This window comes from Uranotaenia lowii, chromosome 2 (genome assembly GCF_029784155.1).
Source record: "Uranotaenia lowii strain MFRU-FL chromosome 2, ASM2978415v1, whole genome shotgun sequence".
Taxonomy (NCBI): domain Eukaryota; kingdom Metazoa; phylum Arthropoda; class Insecta; order Diptera; family Culicidae; genus Uranotaenia; species Uranotaenia lowii.
The window spans coordinates 152597602-152625543 of NC_073692.1; the positions used below are offsets into that span (position 1 = coordinate 152597602).

At 35.2% G+C, this 27942-nt stretch overlaps 1 protein-coding gene across 1 annotated transcript; it reads left to right on the plus strand.

Moving 5' to 3' along the window:
• LOC129743794 (uncharacterized) lies at positions 1 to 27942 on the plus strand. The gene is made up of 3 exons (XM_055735986.1): positions 1 to 535; positions 17125 to 18577; positions 18866 to 27942. Exons 2-3 carry the CDS (start codon positions 17150 to 17152, stop codon positions 18986 to 18988), a joined length of 1551 nt encoding a protein of 516 aa, XP_055591961.1. The 5' UTR covers positions 1 to 535; positions 17125 to 17149; the 3' UTR covers positions 18989 to 27942.

Here is a 27942-nt window from a genome sequence, read left to right on the forward strand (position 1 = left end):
AACTGAAGTGAATGGTGAAAAAAGAAGAACAAAACTAACAGGAAGAACCTTTCAGAAGCATTAAGAATAAAAAGCATCTGCTCAGGAATAAGGACATCCAGGAGAGTGGAGTGTGATAAGCAAGCAGTGTGCAGTACAGTGGACTCTGATAGCAACTGAGTGAGGAGCGGTTGGGAAAGTGAGGGTGAGAGTGAGTTCCACCAAAACCGGGAGGAAGAAGGGAATATCTTGGAAGTGACACCCACGCAGATGAAAATTTTACTCCTACATAAAAGTGGTGGAATCAACTAAGGGAGAAATATTTCAACTATTTCAACCAAATAGTGCAATAATAACAAGTGATAAAACGCATTCCAAGGGAAGGCATTCCTCAACAAAAGTAATTGAATCTCAGCTGAAGATCAGTGTGGCAATAGTTAAGGTTTTTCAAACAACTCTCAGTTCAACTGCTGAAAGTTCAAGTGTGTTCAGTGTAAGAGCAGCCTAAGTGTAACTGGATACATTTCAAATCGATTCCAAACTTTCTAGCCAACTGGTAAGTACTGACCAACATTATCCTCATCTGAATTTCGTTCTACATGAGTGATGACCTAAATAGGAGCTCTAGCAATGAGTTAACGGACTTTTCCAGTAGTGCCTAGCAATTCAAACAAGCCCATACGGCCCTTCTGGGTAATATAGCATGAAGATAAAAAAAACTCCATGTTGAGATTTAGGTCACCTGCAGCATGGAACATTGCATGCATGAATAAACTGCAGGCTGCTGCAGTTTTTAGTCAGAAATTTGAACTTTTTCCCCCTTTCTTCGGATAATTTGATTGCACCATTTTTTCCTCGAACCAAAGAAACTCCATCATCCTAAAACCAAACAATTGAGCGTCGTGTCAAACCATAATCCCAGTTCCCGTGGTGCTCAGCTTCAAGGATTCTTCTCCAAACCATCTCCCGTAGCTTTGCGCGGCGTTTCGCACTGTTGCTTCCGGGGAAACAATCGTCTCCCGCAGGATTTGTCAGCAGCTGCGGCAAAGTTGTCCTTCCTCTAGCTGCTCTGTGTATCTACGTTGCTTTTATCTCAACGAACCAATTGACACCCGGGAAGGACGAATTCTGTGACCTGAAGCTCATCATTATTCGTTTCGTTGCTAGCTGACAGAGCACACACTTGTTGAAATGTGACGTTCTGTGGACATGTCCATACTGGCTGAAAGGTTAATCGAAAAATATAATTGTGTTTGTCATTGTCGTTTTGCGTTTGTCTGAGCTTTGACACCGGGTGAGGATTTTTCAAGCCATTTCAAAGAATTAATGATTTTATACAAAAAGCAATAGGATTGAGTACTGTTGAGTGTTAAGTGTGATTTTTTTTTTCCTAAACATACGAATTTTTAAAAAATATCATCATTTTCGATAAGCCAAGGTGGGTTTGTCGCTGATAACCCTTGTTTGTGGCCTTGGACTTCCGTCTCAGCGTTTTTCTTATGCTTGTTGCTGCTAACTAACTGGATACTGACGATCATGCGCTTCTTTCGCCTATCTGCGGATTATGTCTATCGCAATTTTGAAGAGTTTTTGGAAATTCTAAACAATGAACATAGAAAGCTAATCTAACTCACATATGAGCACTTACCACTTAGCAGCTTAATGGTTAAGTTAAGAAAAAAAATCAATCGGGATAACTTGAAAATTATAAAAGAATGTTTTACGTTTCAATCCGACGGAAAATACCAACCCAAACGATTTTATTCTAAGGCATTTGAATAAAAAAAAAGTCTTTTCACCATCAAAAACACTGAAACGAAACTTTTCAAAATACACTAAAACAAATCCATTGCTCATTGCAGCTATTTTTCGATAAAATAAAAGCTGAACGCTAGCAAAATGTCGGAAACCTAGGCCCGGCTAGACGCTTTTTAAATTATGAAGCTTGTTTCAGTTAGAAATGGTACAATAACGATAATCAATTCGTTTGATCGAAATTCTTTCTTTGGAAGTAATCTTATAATAATTCATGAAAAAATTTGACAAAAAAATATTTATTGTTGTATGTGAGAAATATTTCTTTTTTATTCTTGGTATCTCCCATCGGCCGGCGTACACTTTTTCAACCTTGTGATCGGTTTTTCCGATTGTATTTTGGGTGGCTGCATTCTCCTCCTTCAGTTTTTGCCAAATATTTCTTTTTGAAAGAAACTGAGGGCATTTAGGTGGATCAGCTGTTTCGAAATTAACAAAACTTGATTATTTTTGTGCCACTAGAAAACGTTTTTACCGGAATGTCTGCTGACAAAATCTGACAAAAATGAACCAAAACTATCACGAGATTGAACTTGAACTATAATCGGTTTGTCAAGATCGTAGGTTGCTTTTATAAGTTTTAAAAACAATGAAATCCAAAGTTTAAGTTTTGAAAATTGCTATTTTCTTAACAGGAGCAAGTCTAGGCAAATCATTGATTTTTATTACAAAACAACCAGCAAATACATACTTCAATCTGCAAGGGACCTTGCCACGATCAGAAATGTTATAGAATTCAACTGCAGGAATTTGTTTGAATCAGGGTTTACCATAAATTTTGTCGTCCATCAGAAATCACCTGTCTCATTGCCTCAATCAAAATTGCCGGAAAAAAAATCTGTGATTTGGCGAAAAAACTATGACTTTCTGTGATTTTAATCAGGAATTGATGATGTTTTTCTGTGATGAAAAAAGCATTAATCTCTTTGAATTCATGAATAAATATCCTTTTTATATTTTATTTAAAAAAAAAACCATTACCGATTTTACAAGGTTTTTCAAAATTAAAGTACGAAATTCTAAATTCATGTTGAAAATCATAATTTTGGAAATACGTACCAAATAAAAAAAAATCTGTGATATCTGTATACTATATTTTCAAAATTCTGTGTTCTGTGACACAGATTCTATGATAAAAATTTGTTAAAAATTCAGTGAAATTATAGATCTTTCTGTGATTTCGGCAACCTTGGCCTCAGTACCGGTTATACAGCTTACAAGCTTTGGAACTTGCGAAAAGTTGTTGTTTGAGGTTAAGTTGTTGTTTGAGCTCATCGGAGAAAAATTTTAACTTTTCAGCGATCAAATCATTTTGGCTTATTCAATATTAAAAATTCTGATATGAACCTTGACTTCCTTGATGACCGTTAACCGTAGTTGCCGGTCATGTACTTCACTCCAACACATGATTGGAACTTTGTGGATGTTTTTAACAGTGTTTGCATACTTTTCTATCACTCACGCACAGATTTTATTTTGAATAATCAACGGTTTTGACAGCTATTGATTTGATATTGGGGGATTCTGAAGTAAATTGTGCAAAATATTTTTTTTTTCCTTTTTCTTTTGCATCGTAAATATCTCAAAAACGCGTTAATTTAAAAATTTGGAAAAAAATTATGGTCTGCTGGTACTTTCACAGGCAACAAATGTTGCCTGATAACTATGAAATTAGCTATCAACAAAAGCAAGTGTCCCATTTCTTAATAAACTAAGCTTTACCCAGTTTTCTTGAGACCTGAGAAAGGGTAAGCCGGTCGCTAGTTAAAAACTACTGGATACCAATTTGACCCTCTAGACCTTTAGGCGGGATTTACTCAAATTGGCGTTAAACAGAATGAACAGTTATTTTAAAAAAAATCGCCTAATGGTTAAAAAAAAAAACTCTAATTTATTTTATGAATATTTCAATTTTAACTTCTATCAGTGTCAATATTTCTGTACTGGAAAAAAAATTATGTTTATGTTTAGAATTCAGAGATAATAATCTATTTTTTTTTTTCAGTGGCAAAGCGTCGTAAATTTTTTATTGGCGATTTACAGCTAAGCTGTTTGACTTGCAACGCAAAATGGATTTTACCTATAGAACCAGAGTCTCCAATTTTCAGTCTCATTTTTCGAAAAGCTGTCAAATGAAAGAAAAAAGCTTTTGAAAAATTCATCTCAGTGAAGTTCATTCGAAACTGGATGGTGTTTCCGATGAATATAACAAGGTTGGCTTTCATGGTACGATTGTTCATTTTAATTTGAAATTTCGTTTTTCATTTTCACACTCAAAAGATTTTTTTATTTTCTACATTTTTCATGTTGAAAAAGCACCTTTTCCTATAGAATAATCTAATTTACAATGAAAGGACCTAAAAGAAATAAAAAACTGAAACTCATTTTTTTTTGGTTTTCCTTCTTGAAATTTTATCAGAAGTTTAGACTCATATCTATTTTCACAAATTTTCGTGTGGTTTAACTAACACGAATTTTTATCGCATAAGCTTTTGCATTTGGTACGAAGGATAATTGTTGAAATAAATATTTTAATTTCTTAATAAACCACTTCTTAACAGTTCATAAATATTGATAATTTGTAATAAGCTTTTAAAAAAAAATGTTAATTAAGAGTAAGACACATGCCTACATAAACATCGAAACGAAAAAACCGCGCTTCTTTTGTTCTCAGACAAGGTTTTTAAAACAAGTAAGCATTGGAAAATTGCATTTCATAAAATTCAAACTTAAGCAAGTTAAAGAACAAGCCACTTAGAATTTTCAATTCACTTTGAAAATCACTCAAAACGGTTTCGTATGAAAAAAGTTTATTTTTATTTGACAGTACTCCAAGTAGCATTGACAATCCAGAGTGCTGTCGGTCTTCTTGAAATGAATGAACACTGAAAGACTTTCATTGTAGTATGAAAATCCAAAGTTTTCTTCTGACAGGCAGTGAAATTTTTTGAAACTGAGCTTCTTAAAGCATCAAGTTTCATCATATTGAATGAAAAATTGTGACCTTGTATGGAAGTAACTAAATGGTGACGACAGCTGTTTTTTAACACGGCTGTGAACACAAATTGTTTCTGAAATTGTGGTTTTTGTGAAAACTGGCAATTTTCAGAAAATAAAAATGACTGGATCAATTAAAAAAATGATCCATTCAGTAGTTTAATTTTTTTTCCATTTGCAAATATAGTTTTTCGTGGTTTTTCTAATTAAAAATCAATTGAGATTTGGAATTCGAATGAAGAAGAAGCCTATTTCAAAAGATATCGGTTTTTGTAATATTTTTTTCAAGAGCAGGGAAAAGCCGGCGGCGAAACAATTTTCCAGTGGGCATAAAACAAATTTTCATTTTTTAAATCTGATGACTTTTGATGGAGTTTTTGACGAAATGGTCCGAAGAAGTTGACACTACGGATATAAGTTACGTGTTCATTGGACTGCAAATAAATAAAACAAAATCAGTTAACCTTTATTGAAATTAAGCGCATAACAATGTTTCGAATAAATCCTGAGGTATTTGGTATTAAATTCTTATTTTTTTTATTTCGAGCACTTTTTAACTCGCCAGTTGCCGCTTGAATTTCGGAAAGCAAAATAAGTTTTTATAATCTTTCACACACGCAATCACTGCTTACCAGTGATGAAATATGCGTTTCTGAAATGTTTCAAACTAATTTATTTCGTTTGAGTTGTTTCTTCAAATTTGGTTTTTTTTATCTTCCAAGCTTCGGCTAGTTTTCCGGAAACTTAAACAAAAGGAGCAATTGGTCAACGTAATTTACCTTTTCTTACCTCATGGTGTCGTCAAATTTTAATAATTATTATATTATTTACAATTCGTTCATAAATAATTATTATACTTAAAGCCGAAATTTTGAAAATTAAATAGTATCTTGTTTTGGAAAAATAATAAGCGTTTTGACAAAAGAGCTCCTTAAATCATAATTTTGATCGCAAAGCCTTCTATGTGTCTTTTGACCTGCAAATCGCCGAAATCAAAAAAAAGGAAATGTAAAATACTTGAAGGAGATAAGTGCATGAAAGCCAATGAGGTACACTTTTACTAAGGAGGCGCGAAAATGGTCGGTAGTGACGTCACTTCTGTCATGGTAACTATGTTTACGAAGAAAAAACTTTACTTCTACTTTTGCAACGTTTCTTTCTCATCACCTCTCTTTCACCACATTGCATGAAAGCTACATTACAGAAAACACACATCAACTAATCTGTGTAGCACGAGTTTCCATAAATTTTGCGGACACTTGCAGTTTTCATTTAATCCAAAAGTATAAAAATTAAATTCTAAAAGTCTGAAATTTTTACCAGATAAAAATTTTGTTAAGAAATATCCTTTGTCGTTGAAAAATCGGAATTCGGGGTTTTTGTACTTCTATACAAGTTACCTTCAAACGCCATATTTTTCAAAATTCAATACATTCCATGAAACGTGTGATTTTTCACTGTAATATGAAAAATATTTTATTTAAAAAATTTTATAACGTCGTCGAAACCGGCGGCAAACGTTAAATACTACAAATTGACGCTTATCTTCAAAACAAGCACAATGAAGGTTTTCACTTCTACCGCTTTATTAAAAAAAATGTAGAGTTTTGGTCAACGAACATTAAAATGATGGACAATTTTGTAGTTGATTTTGTTCAACGCTTCTCGTTCAAGAAATTCAATTTGTGATAACCATAGAATTATGGTGTTCAATTAAAAGTCATTTTGAAATTATGTTATGTTATTACTCACAAATCTTTGAACACATTTATCATCAAATTCGAGAACAAGAAAATAGTCCTCAGCTTAAAAGAAAATCATACAAATGTTCTCCAGGACAGCTATAAAATACATACTAAGTAACAAACAGCCATTTTTTAACCAATTATTTCAAACAAGTGGTTTAAACTAAGGTTGCCTGATTTCCCGGTTTTATCCGGGTTAAATATATATAAAATATAAAATTTTTGAACAGTCCGGTCCAGATTCCATTGAAAAATGCCCGGATTTTTTTTTACATTATTTGGCATTTCAAACATAAAAACAACATCAAATGCCCCCAAAACGAAATTTTTTGAGCAAGTTTTAAAAAAGTAATCATGAATGGTTTTTTGAAAGCCAAATTAAAAAAAATACAATTCAAAATCTGTCGATGATTTTAATGAAAAAAATGTCTTTTTTAAAAATTTTCTTAATTTTTGTTGAGTAAACTCTGGGTTTTGAGAAAATGTGCCCGGATATTGCACGGATTTATGGTCGTCACTTTTGAAATCAAATGCCCGGATTTTGCCATGTTTTTATATAAAATTGCCCGGTTTGTCTTAGTTAGTTAGTTTGGACATGGCCTACCATTTTCTTTATAGAAAGTCAAAGTCCTTATCACAATAACATGATCTAGAAGGAAAATTCTTTGGTTACAACTTTTTCGAAGCCTTCAAAGTAAAACAAATTGTTAGAAAAGAGTTTTATGTAATGTGGCAGACGGAATGATTATTATTTCATTTAAAAAATCTAATACAATTTCTCTCCGCTGATTGTACTAAGACCAGATAAAAGTATCTTAACGAGCTAGTTATGGAGTTAAGAGCGTTTAAATATCCAGGATAATTTAATGTTTCTGTATTTACTTGATCTGGATTAGTTGAATTTTTTATTCATTTGTTTTTTTTTTCATAGTATTCCGTATCCCGACATATCTGAAGTAAATATTATGCACAAAATGTCTCGTGCTTTTCTTGAAAATTAAGTACATATTTATATTTTCAGCAAATATAATGTGAGGATTATCATTAACAAATACTTGAAACTAAGAAACAAATTACACTTTCTTCTTCTATTAAAGCTTAAATTCTGGATATCAAAACGAAATAACTTTGTTGAAAATCTTTCCTTCTTTTCGATGATTTTTGACGGTTTTCATTCTTTTCATTGCTAACCTTAGACACGGATTCCACAAGGATGGTAAAGTGTCATATACAACGCAAAACGCAACGCAACGCAAAAAAAATTTGATTGTATCAATGAGCGTTCTAGGGGGCTTTTTTGCATGTAGAAATGTGGTCGATTTTGAGTTTACACACATTTTTAGTGAAAATTCACAAACTAAACCTAATTTCATTCATTGATTTTTTTTTTTTGCCGATCCAAAGGAAAAAGAAGATTACTTAATACCAACATTAACATCGTTTTCAATAATTTTTCAGTGGTTGATTTGATTTCATACAATTATTTGGATATATTTTCTCAACTTTGTTAACCAGTTGGTTCACTGGCCTTAAAAATCATCAAATTTTTTTTGTTAATTTTAAATTTTAGTTTCTAAAACTTTTGTATATGTATGTTAAAATTATTGAAAAAATCTGTTTTTTTTTAATTTTTTTGATCACGTTAGAAACACGGGTTTTGATCTGGAAATATATGGATTCTGTAATTTTCTTATTTTCATGGAAAAATAACATCATACAGTTTCCTCTGTCAAATAACTTTAAAGAGGATACTCCCCTATCCAGTGCAATAACTAAAACTATTTTTTTTTTTGAAGATTTGCAAACAATATAAACGAGTAAATTTTTCAAATTTGCTCTGCTGCTTTGCTATTACTGAAAAAATCAAAATCATGATTTAAAATCTTGAATCTATTGAAAATCATTTAATATAAAAAAAATAAAAAAAGATTTAAAACCAAACATTTGGAGAAAAATGTGCTAATAACTCCTATGAAAATTCCTCTTCAAAATTTGCTCAAGATATCCCAAAAAGATACTGGCAACAATAAACCTAATTTCATAAAAATACTGGTACAAAGGTCAATTTTCTAGGTTTATTTTAATTAAAGACAGAATACAGTTTTCAGTTGAAAATAATTTAAAAAAAACATTACAGGGTGTTTGATTACTTTCACTTCCTACTATTCGATCTGAAGTGCGCGTACTTTCAGATTGTTAGGTCCTAAAACGATGAAAAGGGTTACAACTCCGGGAATCGTAAAAATAAGGATATTAAAGAACGATAACAGGCTTTTAAAAAGCTTTTCAAACACGTGGTGAAAACCTATGATGATCAAAACATAATCTGTAAAATGGAAAATTAGATGTTAAAAAGTATAAAATGCAAATGTTCTTACATTGGAAAGCTGGTATCGTTAGTATGTCATTCGCGACTATGATTTATGATTTAGTTAGTAAAATGGTATTGGTAAGATAACGAAGGTTTTGTAACACGGTGGAATAGTTAAAACATGAATTTCGAGCCAATCTCAGTGTTTGAACTATTTGTTGTTTCCTCATTTTTCACGCAAAAAAACAAATTTTAAAAAGTAAAACTTGATTCGGTTTTATGTCAATTGTAGTGAACCCCATCAAAAGTCGAGGTTGGGCATTAGAGTGTTAACTATACCTCCATGTTAGAAAACCTAATAATGCCGACTTTTTGAGCTATTGGCGAATACATATTTTTCTTTGCACCTCAGGTGTAAATTGAGCATAACCGCCGTCGGCTCAGACGTCTTGAATACTGCTTAAAGGCTAGTCCACATTAGGAGACGGATCGTCTCGAGACGGTCTCAGCGTCTCCGTTTTAATTCGGGAGACACTTAGGCCGTCTCAGGTTTCTAACAACAACAACAACAGACAACAAAGTTCGCCTCAAAACATACATGGTAGTTCAGGTTGCCTAGTCTGGACTAGGGTTAATGCTTGTTAAAAAAATTTTGACTTTAGGTGTTGCCTTGATTCACTTTAAATCGCTACAGATTTCAGAAGTATAATACTATATTTCACCACAGGTGAAATTCAAAAAAAGCAAAAACGTTCTCCAAACACATTTCAAATTATCGCTAGACCACTCGAGGAGCAGTTAGATCGCTCGAACTAGGTATTGGGCCACAAAATAATTCAAAACACTTCCGTCTAATTTTAGCTCGCCCGCCGCAATCAAAGGCCACTGACAGAAGACGCAAACAACAATTGTAAATGCTCAGTTTGAACTACCCAGTTTCCCAAAAATAGACTTAATAAGCTGTTGTAGACTTTCGATGTAACGCTTCGTTGTAGTTTTGTATATGTTATGGGTACATATAACCCCTTTTCCGTTGTTCTAAGTAGAGCCTCACTGCTCTCGAGCTTTGTTCGAACATGGCCGTAGCAGATGAAAAATTAAAAAAAAAAACGGAACCAACAAAGGAAACAATTTCTCCTCACGATGAGGTTACCTTCTCATAGGTAAAAACAACAACAACAACACACAAGGAGCTCCAAACAAGAGCGCTCTAAATAATAGAACGCAGCGAGAGTACCGAGAATCATCCCCCCTTACTCGGAAAGGCTTGTCTCTACCGCAAAACCATATCATAGTAGGACCATACACATGTAGCTAGATCTATTTAAAAATGAAGCGAGTTCTGTTCCTCAAGATCTCCACTGCTCTCCAAACCGCAACCAGTCCAATAATGGGTCTACATTTGAGAGGGTGTCTGGTAAGAGAGAACAGCACAAAAAAAAGTGACGGGCCCGTATGACGCAAATCCGGTGGCACCAGAAATAGATGATTGCGATTGTGGTCAAATAAAAGCTTCTGCCAGTCGCCGGACTCCATCATCCTTCCCCGGGGTTCGTCGAATTAAACCAATCGTGTCAGTTCAAAAATAGAACCGACCATAAAAACAAACGCCACATTAAATAGCTGGCTAGCTAGTTATGTTGCTTGTCCAGTTTGGCTTTCCGCTTTTTTATAGAGTGGAACAGTTTTCAGCACACGCCAGCCAGTTTTTGGTACCCACCACTTGGAAAAAAAAAGTCTCTGACGTATGAAGTCAGCGGGGTAGCTTTCCCCGTAATCAAATTTGAAACTATCAATTGAACCAACCTTAACAGAGAGAACCTATTTCGCTAACATCGACATTTCCACTAGCAGGATTCCTTTTTCCTATGTAATCATGCTAGGGTTCAATCACACAAAGCCAACAGATAACTTTGTTGAACATTTTTATCTGTCCCTAGCTATCTTCCCAGCGGAGCGATGACGCAAATAGCCCTCTCCGAAAATTATCAGCTATCAAACCATCAGTTTATTCCAGCTCCGCTTCTTCGAAGTTGGGCCCCCTTTTGACATGGAACAAATGAAAAAGCACTTATTGCCTAGACTAGTACCTATCACTTGCTTCTACCATGTATTCTGGTTCAATCAGAGTCGGATCTTTAAAAATTATTAAATTATTATTAGATTGTTAAAAAAATAGTACTAAAAAAATTTGAAATCTGTTATTAAGATTATTCAGCATCTTAATTTAGCTTATTCAGCATCTTCAAGAAACTTCTTGAATTCCTACTGTATGGGAAATTCGAATTCTTGTTGATGCTTGTCTCGGTGACTTTTTTGAACATTTTCTGAACGGCCTATCCCATATAAAACGCACTTTTCAAGAAAAAATCCAATCCCGGTCTGGAAAAAAACTTTGTACTCCGAATTTTTGCAGCAACAATTATTCCTCAAAACTTTGAGCGGTGAACTTCAGACTTTACTTTCTAAAGATGAATGATAATTTTAAGAAAAAATAAAATAAAAAATTAAAAATTAGAAAATGCTTTTCGTTAATCCTGAGTTTTTCCGCCAATAACTAAAAATTTGAAAGAAAATTTCAGAATAATCAATAAAATGTACAAGAAAAAGAAGCCACAAGGGCAACAAGCAACACTGTAGCGAATTTGGAAAAACAAGTTCATGTAATCACAATTTCGTTGATTGTTTCTTTTCTCAACTCATTTTATCTGATAAAAATGAGCTTTGGAAATATGTTCCCATAAATTTCATTTCTCATACTTTCCTAAAAAATTGTTTAAATAAATAATAGTCTCAAAATGGAAACACGCCAAGATTAATCATAGAGTAAAATATTACAACAAATTCTAGTTATAATTCATGTTTGATATTTCACTTCAGTCTGTGGATTCCAAATCACTTCTCAGGTTTTCATTTTAAAAGTATTTAAATTTAAAACATTTTATTTTTGACATTAATACTCTGTTTATTTCTTTTTTTTCTCAAGGGATTTTAAACCAGGTTGGTTTAATCATTCCGAATAAACTTTGAATAATATTCCGTTCTTAATTTAAGTTTTAGAAACGACAAACCAATCTTTATGCGACATCAGGTAGTTTGATAAGGACATAAAATCGTTTCTTAAGGACATAAACTGAAAAATCAAAGTTCAAATTCAAACTAGAGTTGAATTTTAACACATCCGTCACTGACTAAAAAAAATCCAACTTTTCAAAGCCTAAACATCAACAGGAAATATTATTTCGGCGAGACTATGGATATAATCCGGGACATTTTTTAATAAAACATATATCCCAAAACTTGTGTTATGATCGAAGTTGCCGAAAACATTTTTGTGTTTTTGAGAGAAAAAAATCCGGACTTTCTATGATTTTACCCAAAAATTTTGTGATAGTTTTCTGTGATGCTATTTCCTTCAATTTGATTGTAAATTCATGATAAAATGAGTATTTTTTACATTTTAGTCGGGGTAAACCTATTAACATTACAAATCTTATCATAGTTTCCTAATTCAGAGTACGAAATCTAAATTTTATATTGACCAAAAAAAATATTATTTTGGAAATCCATTCAAAATTTAAAAATTCAGTGAAATCTGTAAATATTTTAAAATTCTTTGTTCTGTGACACTGATTCTAAGATGAAAATTTGCTAGAAATTCTGTAAAATTACATATATTTCTGTGGATTCGGCAACCTTGGTTATGACTTTTCAGGTTTAGAAGTAAATACGACGAATGTGGTAAATTTCACTAAAAAAAATATTCATTAGATAGTTTCACGTATACAATTTAGATTTGATATTCAAATTATTATTCTAAATTAAAGTTTTCGAATTCCGATTTTTTTCCAAAAAACTATTTATTCTAAAACCATTGCTGTTAATAATCAAACAAAGTTTCACATTTTTTCCAAATATACTTGAGAAGATTCAGATTTGTAGCTCCAGATCTAAACTTTTTTTGTTTCAGATTTGTAATTTATTTCAGATTTCAGCTTTCAGAATCAGCTTAGATTTAATTACAGAACCATATTAGGCTTTTGGAGCCAAAGGGTATAAGTTAGGTTTACCAAATACTTAAAAAAGTGGGACATTTCACGAAAAAAGCGGCACATTTGGAAACTCTTAAAACCTTTTTTTATGACCATTCCAATGCATATGTATATAAAATAGTTCATAGAAAACAATCAAATATGGATAAGTGAAATTTGAAAAAAAAAATTTATTCTCTAGTGAACTTTCTCAAAAAAAATAAGTAAAATTTCATCTTTGTAAATTTCGAACACTTCAGTAGAACATGTTGTAGTTCAGATTAATTTAAAATCTGAAATTTGAAGAAAGTTTTTATATCTAGGTCAACAGCCGTTTTTGATCATTTATCAAGTTTATTTAATTTCACTCGTCGATTCATTCATTGTTTGATTGAGTATATTTTTTTTCATTCGGTAGTCTAGTTCTATTTTATTCGGAATTTGACTTTTTCCTTTAGCTTTTTACATTCAAGGGATTTTACGAAGATTTTACTTAGAAAAATCTTTAGCCATCATCATTTGGCAGCAGCTTAAAGAGCTTAAAATCGCTAAAACTTGCTCAAAGATCTCTTAACTGACCCCAATTATTTTTTAATTTTATCGATTAATTTTGTGGTTTTGACCAAATTTGCAGGATATTGGATTGAAAATTTTGAAATCTGACGCCCGGATTTTGCCAGGTTTTAAAAAAAATTGCCCGAATTCACCCAGTCCGGATTTTTTCTTGAAAATATTTTGGCATCCTTAAATGCTAAGAACTAAACTAGTTATTTAAACTTGTCTTATTTAAACTTAAAAAAATGCTGCTAATTTCGAGAAAAAAAAAACAAAAATAAAAATATTTGAATGATTTTCTGTGTTGAATTGAAGCTAAATTAAGGTTTTTCCGGAGTAAGTCAGTGAAACTTCTTAAAAGTGTTACCTATACAGCATTATGGGTGAATTTCATGTTCTTTAAGTAAGAACATTTCTAGTTTTGAAATTCATAAATGAATAAAAGAAGATTAGAAGAAAAAACTACGAGAGATGAAATGATCGAGGAGAGATTTTATAAGAAGCGTTTTCATCAAACACGGACCAGCTATTTTGAAGTGGTAGAATCGGAGAAGGTTGAGTCTAACACAAAAGTTTCCACAGGAAAAAGCGGGACATTTTGAGATAAAAGTGGGACGGCGCGGGACATTTTCTGAAAAAGCGAGACAGATGGCATAAGTGCATAGAATAAGGTTGGCAGAATTTTTTCAGTACCTATCCGGACCGGACAAATATGGGCAATTTTTTATAAAAACCTGGCAAAATCCGGGCATTACATTTTAAAATCGACGACCGAAATCCGGCAATATCCGGGCAAATTTTGTCAAAACCCAAAAATTATTCAACAAATATCAAGAAAAAAAAATATTGAAAAAAAAAGTTTTTTCATCAAAGTACATCGACAGATTTTAAATCGTATTAGAGGCTTCCAAAAAATCTTTCATGATTATTTTTTACAAAACTTGCTCAAAAAGTTCGTTTTGGAGGCATAAATTATCAATTTTTACAGCACAATTTGTTTTTTTTTTTTGTTTTAATTGCCAAATAAAGTGAATAAATCCGGGCAAAATCCGGACATTTTTCAAAGAAATACGGGCAACCGGGCCGGACCAGACGTTTCCCAAATTTTGTATGAAATATCCGGGCAAACCCGGATTAAACCGGGCAATCTGGCAACCTTAGCATAAAATCTTACTTCGAGAAAATACGATTTTAAGTTGATGTTTATGACCGATTTCCATATATTTTTTCCAGAATTTGTATTTTTTTTACTCCAAATTCGATTTGAATCTTGACTAACCGTTATTAACTTAAAATCTACCATTTTTGAATTTATACTCCTTAAGCTCTGACGGCCTCATATTTTTTCGAGTTTCAGGACTAAATTGTGAGTTTTTTTATGACAAAGAAAAATTTCCAATATAGGTATTCAATTTTTCTATAAGCTAAACATACCAGATTATTTTACGAACGTGTCGGGGCCATTTGAAAAGCTTAACAAACCCCGGGCATTTGATTTCAAATTTTTCAATCTACATGTCTTGGCAAATCAAAAATAAAGCAAGGCATAATTTAAAAAAAAAATAAGAGAAAAAGTCAAGAACTTTAACTATCTGACTCGATAAACATCGTTTTACCTTCATCGACACTTCTTCAACTTCTTCGTGCTCGTGAATCAACTTTCATGAAAATCCTCATAAAATTGTTCGAGTTGTGTTCCATTTCAAGTTGATTTTGTCTAGCAGCCCCACTTCCATGAAAAGTGAGATTTTCGAAGCTATTTTACAAACCATCTCTGACCCGAAAAACCTTCGGAAACCAAATTTTACTTCATTCCGATTGTCCGTTTATACGTGACGATGTTACAAAGAACATGCCATCAATTTTATATATAAGATTCAAACTTGTTATTAAAGCACATCAGCAGTGTTTGGATATAATTTTTAGGCTTCTAAAATTTTCCTGATGTCAATTTTCATAAAAGAACTTTACAAAGTTAGTGTTTTACACAAAAATCGCTACGCAGATAACCCATATTATTTTTATTCGGGCAAAATCCGAGCAATTTTCCACAAAATCCGGTGTTGGCTGCACTTGTTCCGAACTTTCCATTGAACATCCAGGCAGGTCCGAATGAATCCGAGCAATCTGAAATGCTTTGGCTAAACACTGAAAGGTCCAACTTACACTAAAGACCTGAAAAAAGTCAGGAAAAGTGCAGTAGACAGATTTTGCACCTTATATGTCATTAATTATTGAACCGATTTTGACAAGCATTGCATCTTGCATCATTGAATTACTGGATGTCTAGATTTTCGCCAAACTCAATAAAGCTGTACATAAATTTATTGTAGATTGATTTTTTTTTTTCAGAAAATATGATTAAAAATGTATTGCGACAAAATTTGGATAAGAAATTAAATTTGAAATTGAATTTATCGAATGACTTGTTCTCTTTATATAAAATACATGAACAAACTATCACTTTCAATAACATAGTTTAAGAATATCTCGTCTTTTGTTTATTTAAAACGTTCATAAAAGTTCTAAGAATGGAAAATAAACAGGATGAATAACCAATAATCTATAATGTAATTAAGTTGTCGTTTTCAAAGGTGGGTGGACAAAATTGTTAAGCGGTAACGGCATCAAGCTTTAAAGTGTTTTCATGCAAATTTAGCATACGTTTGAAGAAAATCCCATTTTATGGTTTTGAAATGTCATTTTCTTTTTCTGAGAAAGTTTAAATAGCAGAAACAAATTCAAGCTGCAATAAAACTAGACATAATATAAATTGACCAAGTAAATTCCCACGAATTAACACTTTTGCGACATTAACCCGGCATAAATGCAGCTAACACTATGCATTAAAATTTTCACTCGAAATAAGAAGCAATAAGAAACAAGAATTTTTAGAGTTCCTTAATAGTTAATTTTTGACACCATTATACTTAACATAATCAAGCCTTTCAATGAACTGAAAGCTTTCAAAAGAAACAAAATTGTTTTGCTAGGATGCAGAGGTAACCTCGGTCCTAATGCACAAAATAGGTCTTTCATCCTTTTCTCTTTCTTCCAATCTATCTATTGACTACTAGGACGTGGCCGGCGCCGATATTGACGTTAAAAGAGAGAGCACCAGTTTTGTGAAGTGTGAATGAGCTGTTAATCCCAAGCACCATTCATTTGACCTCTGATCAAAATTGATGGCCTCAGTCAATCACGGAGTAGCAACCATTGGCAATGTGGAACTTGTTCTACTGAGCCACGCCAGCGATCGTGGACCTCGAAGTGATTGTTATCATATGTTTTTGGAACCAGCAATGCATACATTTTCTACAACCATGCACTTCGGGTTTTACGGTTTAAGGTGGATGTGAGTAGTTAATCAAGCTAAGCTAAGCTAAGCTAATTAACCCGGCATAAATGCAGCTAAAATCTCCTTCACTGGAAGCGGTTCTTTCAAAAATCCTGCCTCTTAGTTGAGTTATAAAAATGCTTACCAGTTGATTTTTTTTAATTGCTTGAATTCAGAAGTCTTCCCTTATTATTTTTGTTTTGTAAGTTTAAAAAAATCTTTCTAAATGCTGCCCTGCCTGGTCATAATACTGAAAAATTTAACTAATGGAAGGTGCTTTTCTTTGTGTTTTCTTTCTATCTTGCTAGAACCAATTTTTTCACAAAAAAAAATTTTTTTTCTCCACTCCAACAGGTGTAAAAGCAACAAGCACACCACCATGCACACAATCCTGCTATCGCTGTTGGGCTTCCTGGCCGTCGGAAGTGCATCGCTCAGCCATCCAGTGTTCGGCACCAAACGGTACAGCCGGGCAAATTTGCTTCCCTCGAGCGACTACGGAAGTGCCATTTCGCTGCCAGTTTACTCCCCGATTCCGCAATATTACGACAGTCAACCAGCAGCATCACAGTACATGTCGGTCCCTGCGTATTCGATGAACCAGGGGGCTGGGGCCGATTATTACGACTATTACAATAATTACTACTACAACCCGCCGGTTCATCGGAGGCACCAAAGGCAGGACCGGCACTATCTGTCGTTTGGTCTTCCCACCTATCGAGGGGAATACAACCCTACTCCATACTACTACGCACACGCTCCAAGCTACGTCTACTCGGACAGCCGCGAGTCCAGCAATCCCTTGGACGACCTGCACGAAGAAATGCTTCAGGAAGACGAGCGAGAACGAGCTCAAGACTTCCTTCCGGTAGGCCAGGAGCAGTGGTATCAAAGCCCTTCGCGGCACTCGACCGACTCCAACTTCCTCCGGGACCTGATCATGTACAACAACCAGATGGCATCCCTGCGCGGAAAATCCCCCGACTCCACCGAAGAATACGAAGAGTACGAAGACGCCGAACCAGAATACTACGACGCACCCTACGCAGACAATCGCAATACCTATAATAGTTTCGTAAACCCGTACCAAAGCAATACCCGACCCAGTACCTTCACCAAACTCAACAACCTAAGAAACAGTATGACCAAAAACGCTGTTGAAGACGACGAAGAAGTCCAAGAGCTCAAATCACTGATCCATCAGCAGAAAAACAGCCGACTCCAGGACCAACAGCAGCTGCAGCAACAGCAACAATTCCTCCAACCCCAAGTTCAAACTCCGATGCCCTACCAGCAGGACTTCAAACAACAACAGCAGCGATCCCCACCCAGTAACTTCCAGCAGTACGACGCTCCATCGACCAGCGATAGCTGGCAGCAGGACAGTCCCCAGTACAACAACTACGACTACGAACAAGAGTACGACGACAGCTGGAGCCACTGGGATCGGAAACGAAACGTTCAACCCAAGAAACTGCTACCCCTACTGCTCCCGGCAACGACCCTAGCAACCACAACCCCTAAACCTAGCACCACAACACCCAGCACAACCACCCCCACAACCGCTAAACCCAAGGTAGAAATCATCAACGGGCCCAATGGGCAGAAGGAAGTGGTACTACCGAGGCCAGCTTCCCCGGCCCGTAATCCGGGGCTACCGACAGCCCAAAAACCGATGACCACGGTGTTCAATATGGTGCAGCAAGCCAAGCCGGGTACGTCTGCTGCTACCGGAAGTCATCTGAAACATCCCGGTAGCGTTTACGATACCATCAAGAAGATGATCGACATGCAGCAGAATCTGGAGGTGAGTGCGAAAATGTTGATTTTCATAAATGGGGATTAGTTGCCCTACTTTATATCTACAGTCCTACTTTGGGTTTAGAAATGATGGGGATTGGAAATACATCACTTCAATGTCACAGATTGAAGGAACTACTATCACGAAATTGCCCACTTACCTACTATCAAGTTCAAAATCATCTAATTTTTCAAAACCCGGCAAATTTTTTCAATATTTAATTTGTTGTTTATTTCAACTCTAATTATTCGACCCAATTAATGTATTTTTTTTCTCTCCATTTCATCTCTCCAGGCCGCGGAACTGACTCACCAATTGGACAGCCAGAAGCATCAGGGCAACCGGGTCCAGAAACGGTTCGTATCCAGTGCTGAATCGCTGGTCCAACAACTGGACGGCCTCAAACGAACGGCGTAAATATGTAACCATTATTATTGAATATTTTCATTTATTCTATACAAAGTTTTCCAAGAGAGATTAAGAAATCTATGTCCAACAAAAAATAACAACAGCACCACAGAGTTAAAAATAAATCCCTTTTTAATCCGACTTTATCGGTAATCACAAAAGAATGATAAAAAAAATTCAAGCGCAAAACACTTCCAGCAACATTTGTGAACCTTCAGCTGTTTGATCTTAACTCGCATCCAACTTTTCTGCTGAATTTACTCCGCTACTTTGTGACACTCTCTTAGCCAGGAAAAGGCATACATTTATCAAATTTTCTTAATAACTTTTCAACAAATTTTCGAACGAACTAAAACAAAACCAAAAGAAGAATGAGACAAAGAAAAAGCACAGACACGTTCAAAACGTTGTTGTTTGGCACTAGCAAATAAAACTCACAGAAATACATAAAAATGGTGATACTTTTTTAATCGATAATCTAATTAATCCTTAAAGGTCAACGCGTCATTGTCGCGTTTGATTAATGTGTGTTTTCCTGCTGAAACGTTAATGAAAACGAAACGAATCAATGACTTGGTCTAGTTTTTTTTGTGATAGTAGTTTATCCAGTATTTTTGTGATTCACCAAAAAAATGCAAGATTTAAATTCGAAACCACGCTCGACACCTTTTTCCCCATCCCGATTCTAGCTATTGTTATTAATCAATGATGGGGCGAGGAAAAGGTGGAGAAACTAATTTAAAAGAGAAAAAACTACACTGAGACACAAAACAAGAGAACACTGATTGAGACTGAATTTATGTAAATAATTATTAATGGATAAAGTAGAACATATATATATTTATGAGAAAAAAGAGTGAATGATTCCACGAAAAAAAACCGATTCCATAGAGTTGAAATCTAACTTTTGTTTTGAAAAAAAAAATATTTAAATTGATTTTTTCCCTTTTTGATTGGAATTTATGACTCTGATTTGAGGAATAAAATCTTTAGGAAAAATTAGACGCTCGTCATCGTTCATACCCAAACGAGTTGGCAAATCTTAAAATATTTCGAACGGATACTGACCGTCTAATAAATCCTCCGAATTGAAAGTTGAAATCCTTTAATTTTAAGCTCAATCCCATCAGATCTGTTCAATTTTGGTTTTATAAAAATACCATCCCAATTTTCACCCCCAAAAACCCAACCCAAAACACATGCAAATAAATATCCATTCAAAGGGCGACCAGATGGTGGAAAAGACCCTTCCAATGGCAGCTAGCGCCCACAAAAACAAAACAAAAAATAAAACGCAAAACCAGAGAGCATGCGGATTGTCGGACCGACCCATCGAGCCGGGTTGCCAGATCCGTATCAGATATTTAGTACAGAAAACGACGACTCGCGCACGCACACAGGCTCGATGGCGTTTGATGATGGCAAACGATAGACTTATCACATTCACAATAAAAAAATTGCATTCTGGCAGTTCCGGTACAATACATTATTAACCTATAACTAACTGTAAATAAACAGCAAAAAAGCATAGCGAAAAAGGAAATTTCACCGAAGAGATTAACAAAAATGAACATCTTAAAGAAGGGAAAGTTTAACTACATAAACAATAGCGGAAAGTTTCCATTTGGTGTGAAAAGTGTGAAGAGAGAATAGGTGATGAGAGCGGAAACAACGCGAGAGAACGACTAGGAAGGCAGTGTTGCCAGTCTCACAGACTGGTCAAGAAGGTCAAGTATGTAAATCGAGAGGTATTGACTCAACAAACAAACGTAAAAAAAATTTGTACATAGTGAGCATTTTACACACAAAAAAAACTCAGATAGAATCAGCAAATTATATTGATAGGCTTTATGAAAAAACAAAACCCATTTTCTACGAAATGTTTTTCTATCGAGCTTCACTGGTCAATGTTTTTATTTCTATTTGAGGAAGGCTTTATTTTGCCACTTCAATTTGGTCTTTGTTTTTGTTTATGAAATTTTCTTCAGGCAGTTTGAAAACTTTGATCAATTTACATGATTAACCTATATGTTCATTTATTTACATTTTTGAAGGCTCAGTAATTGACTCATTCTACCATTAAATTAAAAAAAAATGACATCGAAAACCCAGTTCTTCATCAAATTTTTTTTTTAATTTAGAAAAGGTTTTATTAAGGCATTTTACTTATAAAGTTTTTATGTGCCGGGAGTATCTTCATCAAAATGAATCACAACTTTTATCGGCAGATCATTTTTTTTTATCTAGCAACCGTTTTTATTTACCAAACAAAGTGTGAAAACTCTTTAACATTTGCAAATAGTCTGCGCAGTAGGCGGGAATCGACGGACGAAAAAAAATTTCTTAGGAATTTTTAATCAGCCAAAAAGGAACTTTAAAGGTTCCTATCCATTGTAAACGGATTTTTATATATCTTGAGAAACCCAATTTGAAAAATCTCGTTCTTAGTCAAATTTCGGTTGGGAATTTCCCAGAAATGAGTTGTCATAGAGTGGGAAAACCAAAACGTGGTTCCTTTCAAAAACTTTGGAAAGCCCCAAACCGATTGGATGATTAAGTAGTGGAACTAACACCAGCATTAAGAGCCCCAAAATTCCCACCGGGTCAATTCCGACCATGGATTAATGTGGAAAGGGGGAGGGGGTCTCTAATATACTTGTCCTCCACCTCCGAACGGATCGGGTTCAGGTTTGAATGCTTCTGTTTGCCCAAGAAATTTGCTCCAGGAGGGTTTCCACACACAAACCGCCATGCTGAGAAACGGCCTCGCGTGCCTGGCCGCATGACCTAGAGCAGCAGCAGCAGCAGCAGCATCGAAGAACGCAAGGACAACCGACACAATTGTCCGGGAGCAATTATTTCCGCTCACGCAATCCCCCGGGTCCGTCTTTCCGATGACGAATCATCCACCATCATCGCAGTTTCGTCTTAATCGAGACAAATAGGACCTGGACTGAGGTCCCGGAACCAATCTTACTTAAGAAGTCACCGAGGGGGGAAGACGGACAAAAAAGTCAACAACGGTTGATAGCTCCCGAAAAAGGAGGAGGGGGGAAAATCGCGTTTAATTATTCCCAAATTCGGCTTATTAGGCGGATTTGAAGCGGCGAAAGCCGATTTTGTCCGGAAAAACGAGGGGGGGGGGCAGAGAAGAGTACAAGTTTGGGGAAACAGGCCGCTGCCGCCGGGGACAGAAGACTTTTCGTTGGGAAGGACGCCATTGACGTCATCAGAGCAGAACAGCAGCAGCAGAACCGAGCGATAAAGATATGAATGTTTGATGGCTGTTTTGGAGCGCTTTTTATTCTACACTCCATGCGCTCTCCATGGATACCGACAAACAGGCAGACGGACGACAGTTGGCTTTCTTGCGCTCTCTTTTTCTCCCGTTTTTTGTTTCTCGGGAAAATTCTTTCGAGCGACATCATATTGCACACGTGTGTTGTGGCCAAGCTGTTGCTTCGAGGGGTGTCACGATGTAACCGAAAGGAATGGAAAAATGAAAACAACAGTAGGACGGTTTAATCAAATCCGGTTATCCGAATTGAATCGTTAGCCACGTGGTCGTAAAATTGTGTTGGCACATGTGCACCATGTGTAGTTAATTTTCGCTTTCGCAATTTATTAGAACTTTACAAATGTTTGTCAATTTGAAGTTCCATTAGAGAAACTCTCACGACACTTTTTAATTCAAATAAATTCTCAATTTAGCTTTAAAAAATATTTTCAGAAAAATACCTCTTAAAAAATCAAAATTTTACAAATGTATAAAACTTCATTTAGAAACATAAGCGAAAACTGCCACCACTGAAGATCAGATTTTTTAATAGAAATGGTTATTTTGTAATTTTTTTTAACGAATCCACACATAGAAGCTCTCAATGAAACTCCATGATTCTTTGAAGAAATCTAAGTCGACTTAACACTAAAGCGTACATCTTTCAAGGCGACAATATTTGCGCTTCTCTCATTGGCAGAGATGCCATTTTCATTTTTATTTCTCCAGTTCCCTAATTTTTGAAAAAATATGTTGGCAACCCTGCTCATTTGACAATTATTTCAAAATACCATCAGATTTTCAAGCAATCTGATTACACTGCTAGTCGAAGAGAGAACAACAAGGCTATTTTCTCACTTGAAGCCCGCGCGGGAGAACAGATTGAGTCAAATCGTCTTCAGAGTCTGCAAACATGCCGGACTTTTTATCATATCCGATTTAGACCGACTTCAAGTAACCTCTTTCACGATCGTTTACTTATTTGTTAGGAATGGGAACTCGCATTGAAATTGTGAACGACTTAAGCTGTAATTTTGCGATTTTATTTTTGCTGGGTAGAAGCTTAATCGACCCTTCTCCCTTTTCCTAGAGAATTCTATACAGCTCAAAATTTAAGCTTCATCTTTAACATGTTCGTCGCCACGGCACCCATATTCGGGTGACGGGTGTATTTCCTGGGGGGGGGCCCGTCACATCAAAAAGCGTGTGACGCTCTCTAACTTAAGTTTACCGCTCAGCTTCGCCACACGTTTCAAATATGGGAGTTCTCCCTCTTTGCTTTCTCTCTCTGAAAAATTATTTGGGCCCGGCTAGTAAAACTACCAAAATGAGCGTGGCGACGAACGTGTTTAGTAGCTTAAGAAAGCTACTTTTAATTTCTTTCCAGTGGCTGTATAAAATGCTATTCAGCCTCTTATAGAGGAAATAAAACCTTTTACGCGCTGGAAAATCGCAGGACAGATTACCCTGACAACCAAGTTACAGATTACTAGATTGCCAGTCTATCTATATCTCGGTCTATTTCATTGATTTGATTGTTAACTTTAGTTTTGATTACCAAAGCTACTTACACTTTGAGAATTGGACCGCGGTTGTGTTAAGGTTTTGAATTCGGGCTTAAAATTCAGAACATGCATTCAGACTTTGGATTGAGACTTTGGATTCAGTCTTTGGATTCAGGCTTCGAATTCAGACTTTGGATTCAGAATTTTTGTTCTGAACTTTCAATTCAGATCCAGATTCAGACTTATGATTCAAAATTTGGATTCATACTTGAGTTTAAATTTTGGATTCAGGCTCTGGATTCAGACTTTGGTTTCAGACTTTGGATTCAGACTTTGGATTCAGATTTTGGATTCCAATTTTCGATTCAGATTTTGGATTCGAACTTTGGATTCAGATTTTGGGTTCAGATTTTGGATTCAAACTTTGAATTCAGACTTTGGGTCCAGACTTTAGATCCAGACTTTGGATTCAGACTTTGGATTCAGATTTTGGATTCAGATTTTGAATTCAGATTTTGGATTCAGACTTTCTATTCAGGTTTTGGATTCGAACTTTGAACCAATCCTTTGGACTCAGATTTTGAATTCAGACTTTCTATTAAGATTTTGGATTCTGATCTGTACAGGCTTTGGATTCAGACTTTAGATTCAGACTTTAGATTCGGACTTTGGATTCAGACTTTGAGTTCAGATTTTGGATTCAGACTTTGGGTTCAGATTTTGGATTCAGACTTTGGATTCAGATTTTGGGTTCAATCTTTTGATTATGACTTTGGATTCAGACATTGGATTCCGATTTAGGATACAGTCTTTGTTGGTTTCTGACTTTAGAATCAATCTTTGGATTCAGACATTGAGTTCAGATTTTGGATCGGATTTCGGATTCAGACTTTGGATTCCGATTTTGGATTCAGACTTTGGATTCAGACTTTGGATTCAGACTTTGGATTCAGACTTTGGGTTTAAACTTTGGATGCAGTTTTGTATTCCAACCTTGGATTTAGACTTTGGATTCAGACTTTAGATTCAGACTTTGGATTCAGACTTTGGATTCAGACTTTGGATTCAGACTTTGGATTCAGACTATGGATTCAGACTTTGGATTCAGACTTTGGATTCAGATTTTGGGTTCAGATTTTAGATTCAGACTTTGGATTCAGACGTTGGATTCAAACTTTGGATTCAGACTTTGAATTCTGACTTTGAATTCAGACTTTGGATTCAGACTTTGAGTTCAGAACTTTCGATTCAGATAAAGATTCAGACTTTGGATTCAAACTTTGGATTCAGACTTTGAATTCTGACTTTGGATTAAGATTTTTAGTTCCGAATTTGGATTCAGACGGTGAATTCAGATTTTGGATTAAGACTTTGGATTAATACTTGGATTTAAACTTTGGGTTCAGATTCAGGATTCAAACCTCGGATTCAGACTTTGGTTTGGATTCAAACTTTGTATTCAGACTATGGATTCAGATTTTGGATTCAGACTTTGGATTCAGATTTTGGATTCAGATTTTGAATTCAGACTTTGGATTCAGACGTTGGATTCAAACTTTGGATTCAGACTTTGAATTCTGACTTTGAATTCAGACTTTGGATTCAGACTTTGAGTTCAGAACTTTCGATTCAGATAAAGATTCAGACTTTGGATTCAAACTTTGGATTCAGACTTTGAATTCTGACTTTGGATTAGGATTTTTAGTTCCGAATTTGGATTCAGACTGTGGATTCCGATTTTGGATTCAGACTTTGGATTTAGACTTTGGATTCAGACTTTGGATTCAGACTTTGGATTCAGACTTTGGATTCAGACTTTGGATTCAGACTTTGGGTTTAAACTTTGGATGCAGTTTTGGATTCCAACCTTGGATTTAGACTTTGGATTCAGACTTTAGATTCAGACTTTGGATTCAGACTTTGAATTCAGACTTTGGATTCAGACTTTGGATTCAGACTTTGGATTCAGATTTTGGATTCAGATTTTGAATTCAGACTTTGGATTCAGACGTTGGATTCAAACTTTGGATTCAGACTTTGGATTCCGATTTTGGATTCAGACTTTGGATTCAGACTTTGAATTAAGACTTTGGATTCAGACTTTGGATTCAGACTTTGGATTCAGACTTTGGATTCGGACTTTGGATTCGGACTTTGGATTCAGACTTTGAGTTCAGATTTTGGATTCAGACTTTTGATTCAGACTTTGGATTCAGACTTTGGATTCAGACTTTGGATTCAGATTTTGGATTAATACTTTGGATTCAAACTTCGGATTCAGATTCAGGATTCAAACCTCGGATTCAGACTTTGGTTTCAGATTTAGGATTCTGAGTTTGGATTCAGACTTTGGATTCAGACTTTGGATTCAGACTTTGGATTCAGAATTTGAGTTCAGAACTTTCGATTCAGATACAGATTCAGATTATGGATTCAGACTATGGATTCAGGCTTTGGATTCAGAATTTTTGTTCAGAACTCTCGATTGAGTTTCAGATTCAAATCTTGGATTCAAAATTTGGATACAGACTTTGGATTCAGACATTGTATTAAGCATTTGGGTTCGAAACTCTTCAGATCCAGATCCAGACTAAGGATCCAAAATCTGGATTCAGACATTGGATTCAGACTTTGGATTCAGACTTTGCATTCTGACTCTGGATTCTGTCTTTTGATTCAGACTTTGGATTCAGACTTTGAATTCTAACACTGAATTCAGACTTTGAATTCATACTTTGAATTCAGATTTGAATTCCGAATTTGGGTTCAGCACGTTCGATTCAGATCCGGATTCAGAATTTAGATTCATACATTGGATTCAGACTTTGGATTCGGTTTTTGGATTCAAATTTAAGATTCAAACTTTGGATATCCAAGTTTGGATTCGGGGTTTTGAGCACGAATTCAAAAATTGGACGCCGGATTCAGGTTTCTGTATTCAGGATTCGAGTTTCGGATTTGATTTGGGAGTTCGATATCGGCACGCGGATTGGGATTCGATCTCGTATTCAACATTCTGATTCGATGTTTTGGTTCGGATTTCACGGATTCGGAATTCGAAATACAAACACCGGATGCGAAAAACGAATTTCGAATCTGAGTTCAGAATTTTGTATTCAAGATTCGGATCGAGAATTCGGGTTTGCAAACGGATTCTGTTTCGGATTTTAGATTCGTAATTGGGATTCAGAATACGAATTCAGAATTGAATTCAAAATCGTAATTTGAGCTTAGAATTTATGTCCCAAAATATGGATTTCAAATTCGGATTCGAGTTCCAGATTCAGACTTCGTTAAATTACGTCAAAATTTCTCTATAGGAATTCTGATTTCGGCCTAGGAATTCGGAATTCTTAAATATCCAATGTCTAAATCTTGTTAATTTGAAACCGGAACTAGGACACACAATTCAGATTTGGATTTGGAAATCGGATTTGGAAATTCGCCATTCGGATATTGACTACGGAATTCGGGAGTAGAATTTGGATTTCGAATTCCCAACTCGGAATTCGCATTGATCATTAGTGAATTGATTTTTCGGCTTTCAGTCCCAAGAGTCTTGGGCCAACAGTCGCCCCAAAAAGAGAATTCGCATTCGGAATTTTTAGTTTCTTATTTCGAACTCGAATACGAATTTGAAGTTTGCTACCGGAATTCTGATCCGCAACTCTGATTAGATTCAGAATAAGGATTAAGATTCAATATTTAGACTTGAATTAAAAATCAGAACTCATATGTAATTTTTACGAACTTCAGCAAAATTTATAATTTCACAGAATTTAGAATAATTTGAATTTTGAATCCATTACCTACATATTTAAGAAACTTTGAACCGGTGAATATAGAAAATATCATTTCCATCTTAAGGCAAACTCATACAGCAAGTGAATTCCACCCGAAGGGGTTTTCCGTCAAGATGAAAACCAAAATCCAAAATCCATTAGAATTGACCTTTACCGAAAAGGATAACATTATCTGCATACCTACCTTCTCGTGTTTTGCCGAGGAAAAATAAAACCTTCCTCCTGCATTCCCATCACCAAGGAGAGAGAATTTGCTCTTATTCGTGACAGCAGCCGCCTCCTTCTTCTGTCTGTCAATTCTTTCCTCCCACTAAGCGTTGGTGTAGATGGGTGTTCCACGTGTTGCTGAATACAAGTTGTTTTTTTTTGGGGGGGGGG

What these genes read in the sequence shown, in the direction of transcription:
- LOC129743794 (XM_055735986.1), top strand. Translation starts at nt 17,150, where the DNA reads ATGCACACAATCCTGCTATCGCTGTTGGGCTTCCTGGCCGTCGGAAGT. An exon ending in ACATGCAGCAGAATCTGGAG is followed by an intron (nt 18,578 to 18,865) that starts GTGAGTGCGAAA and finishes TCATCTCTCCAG; the next exon opens with GCCGCGGAACTGACTCACCA.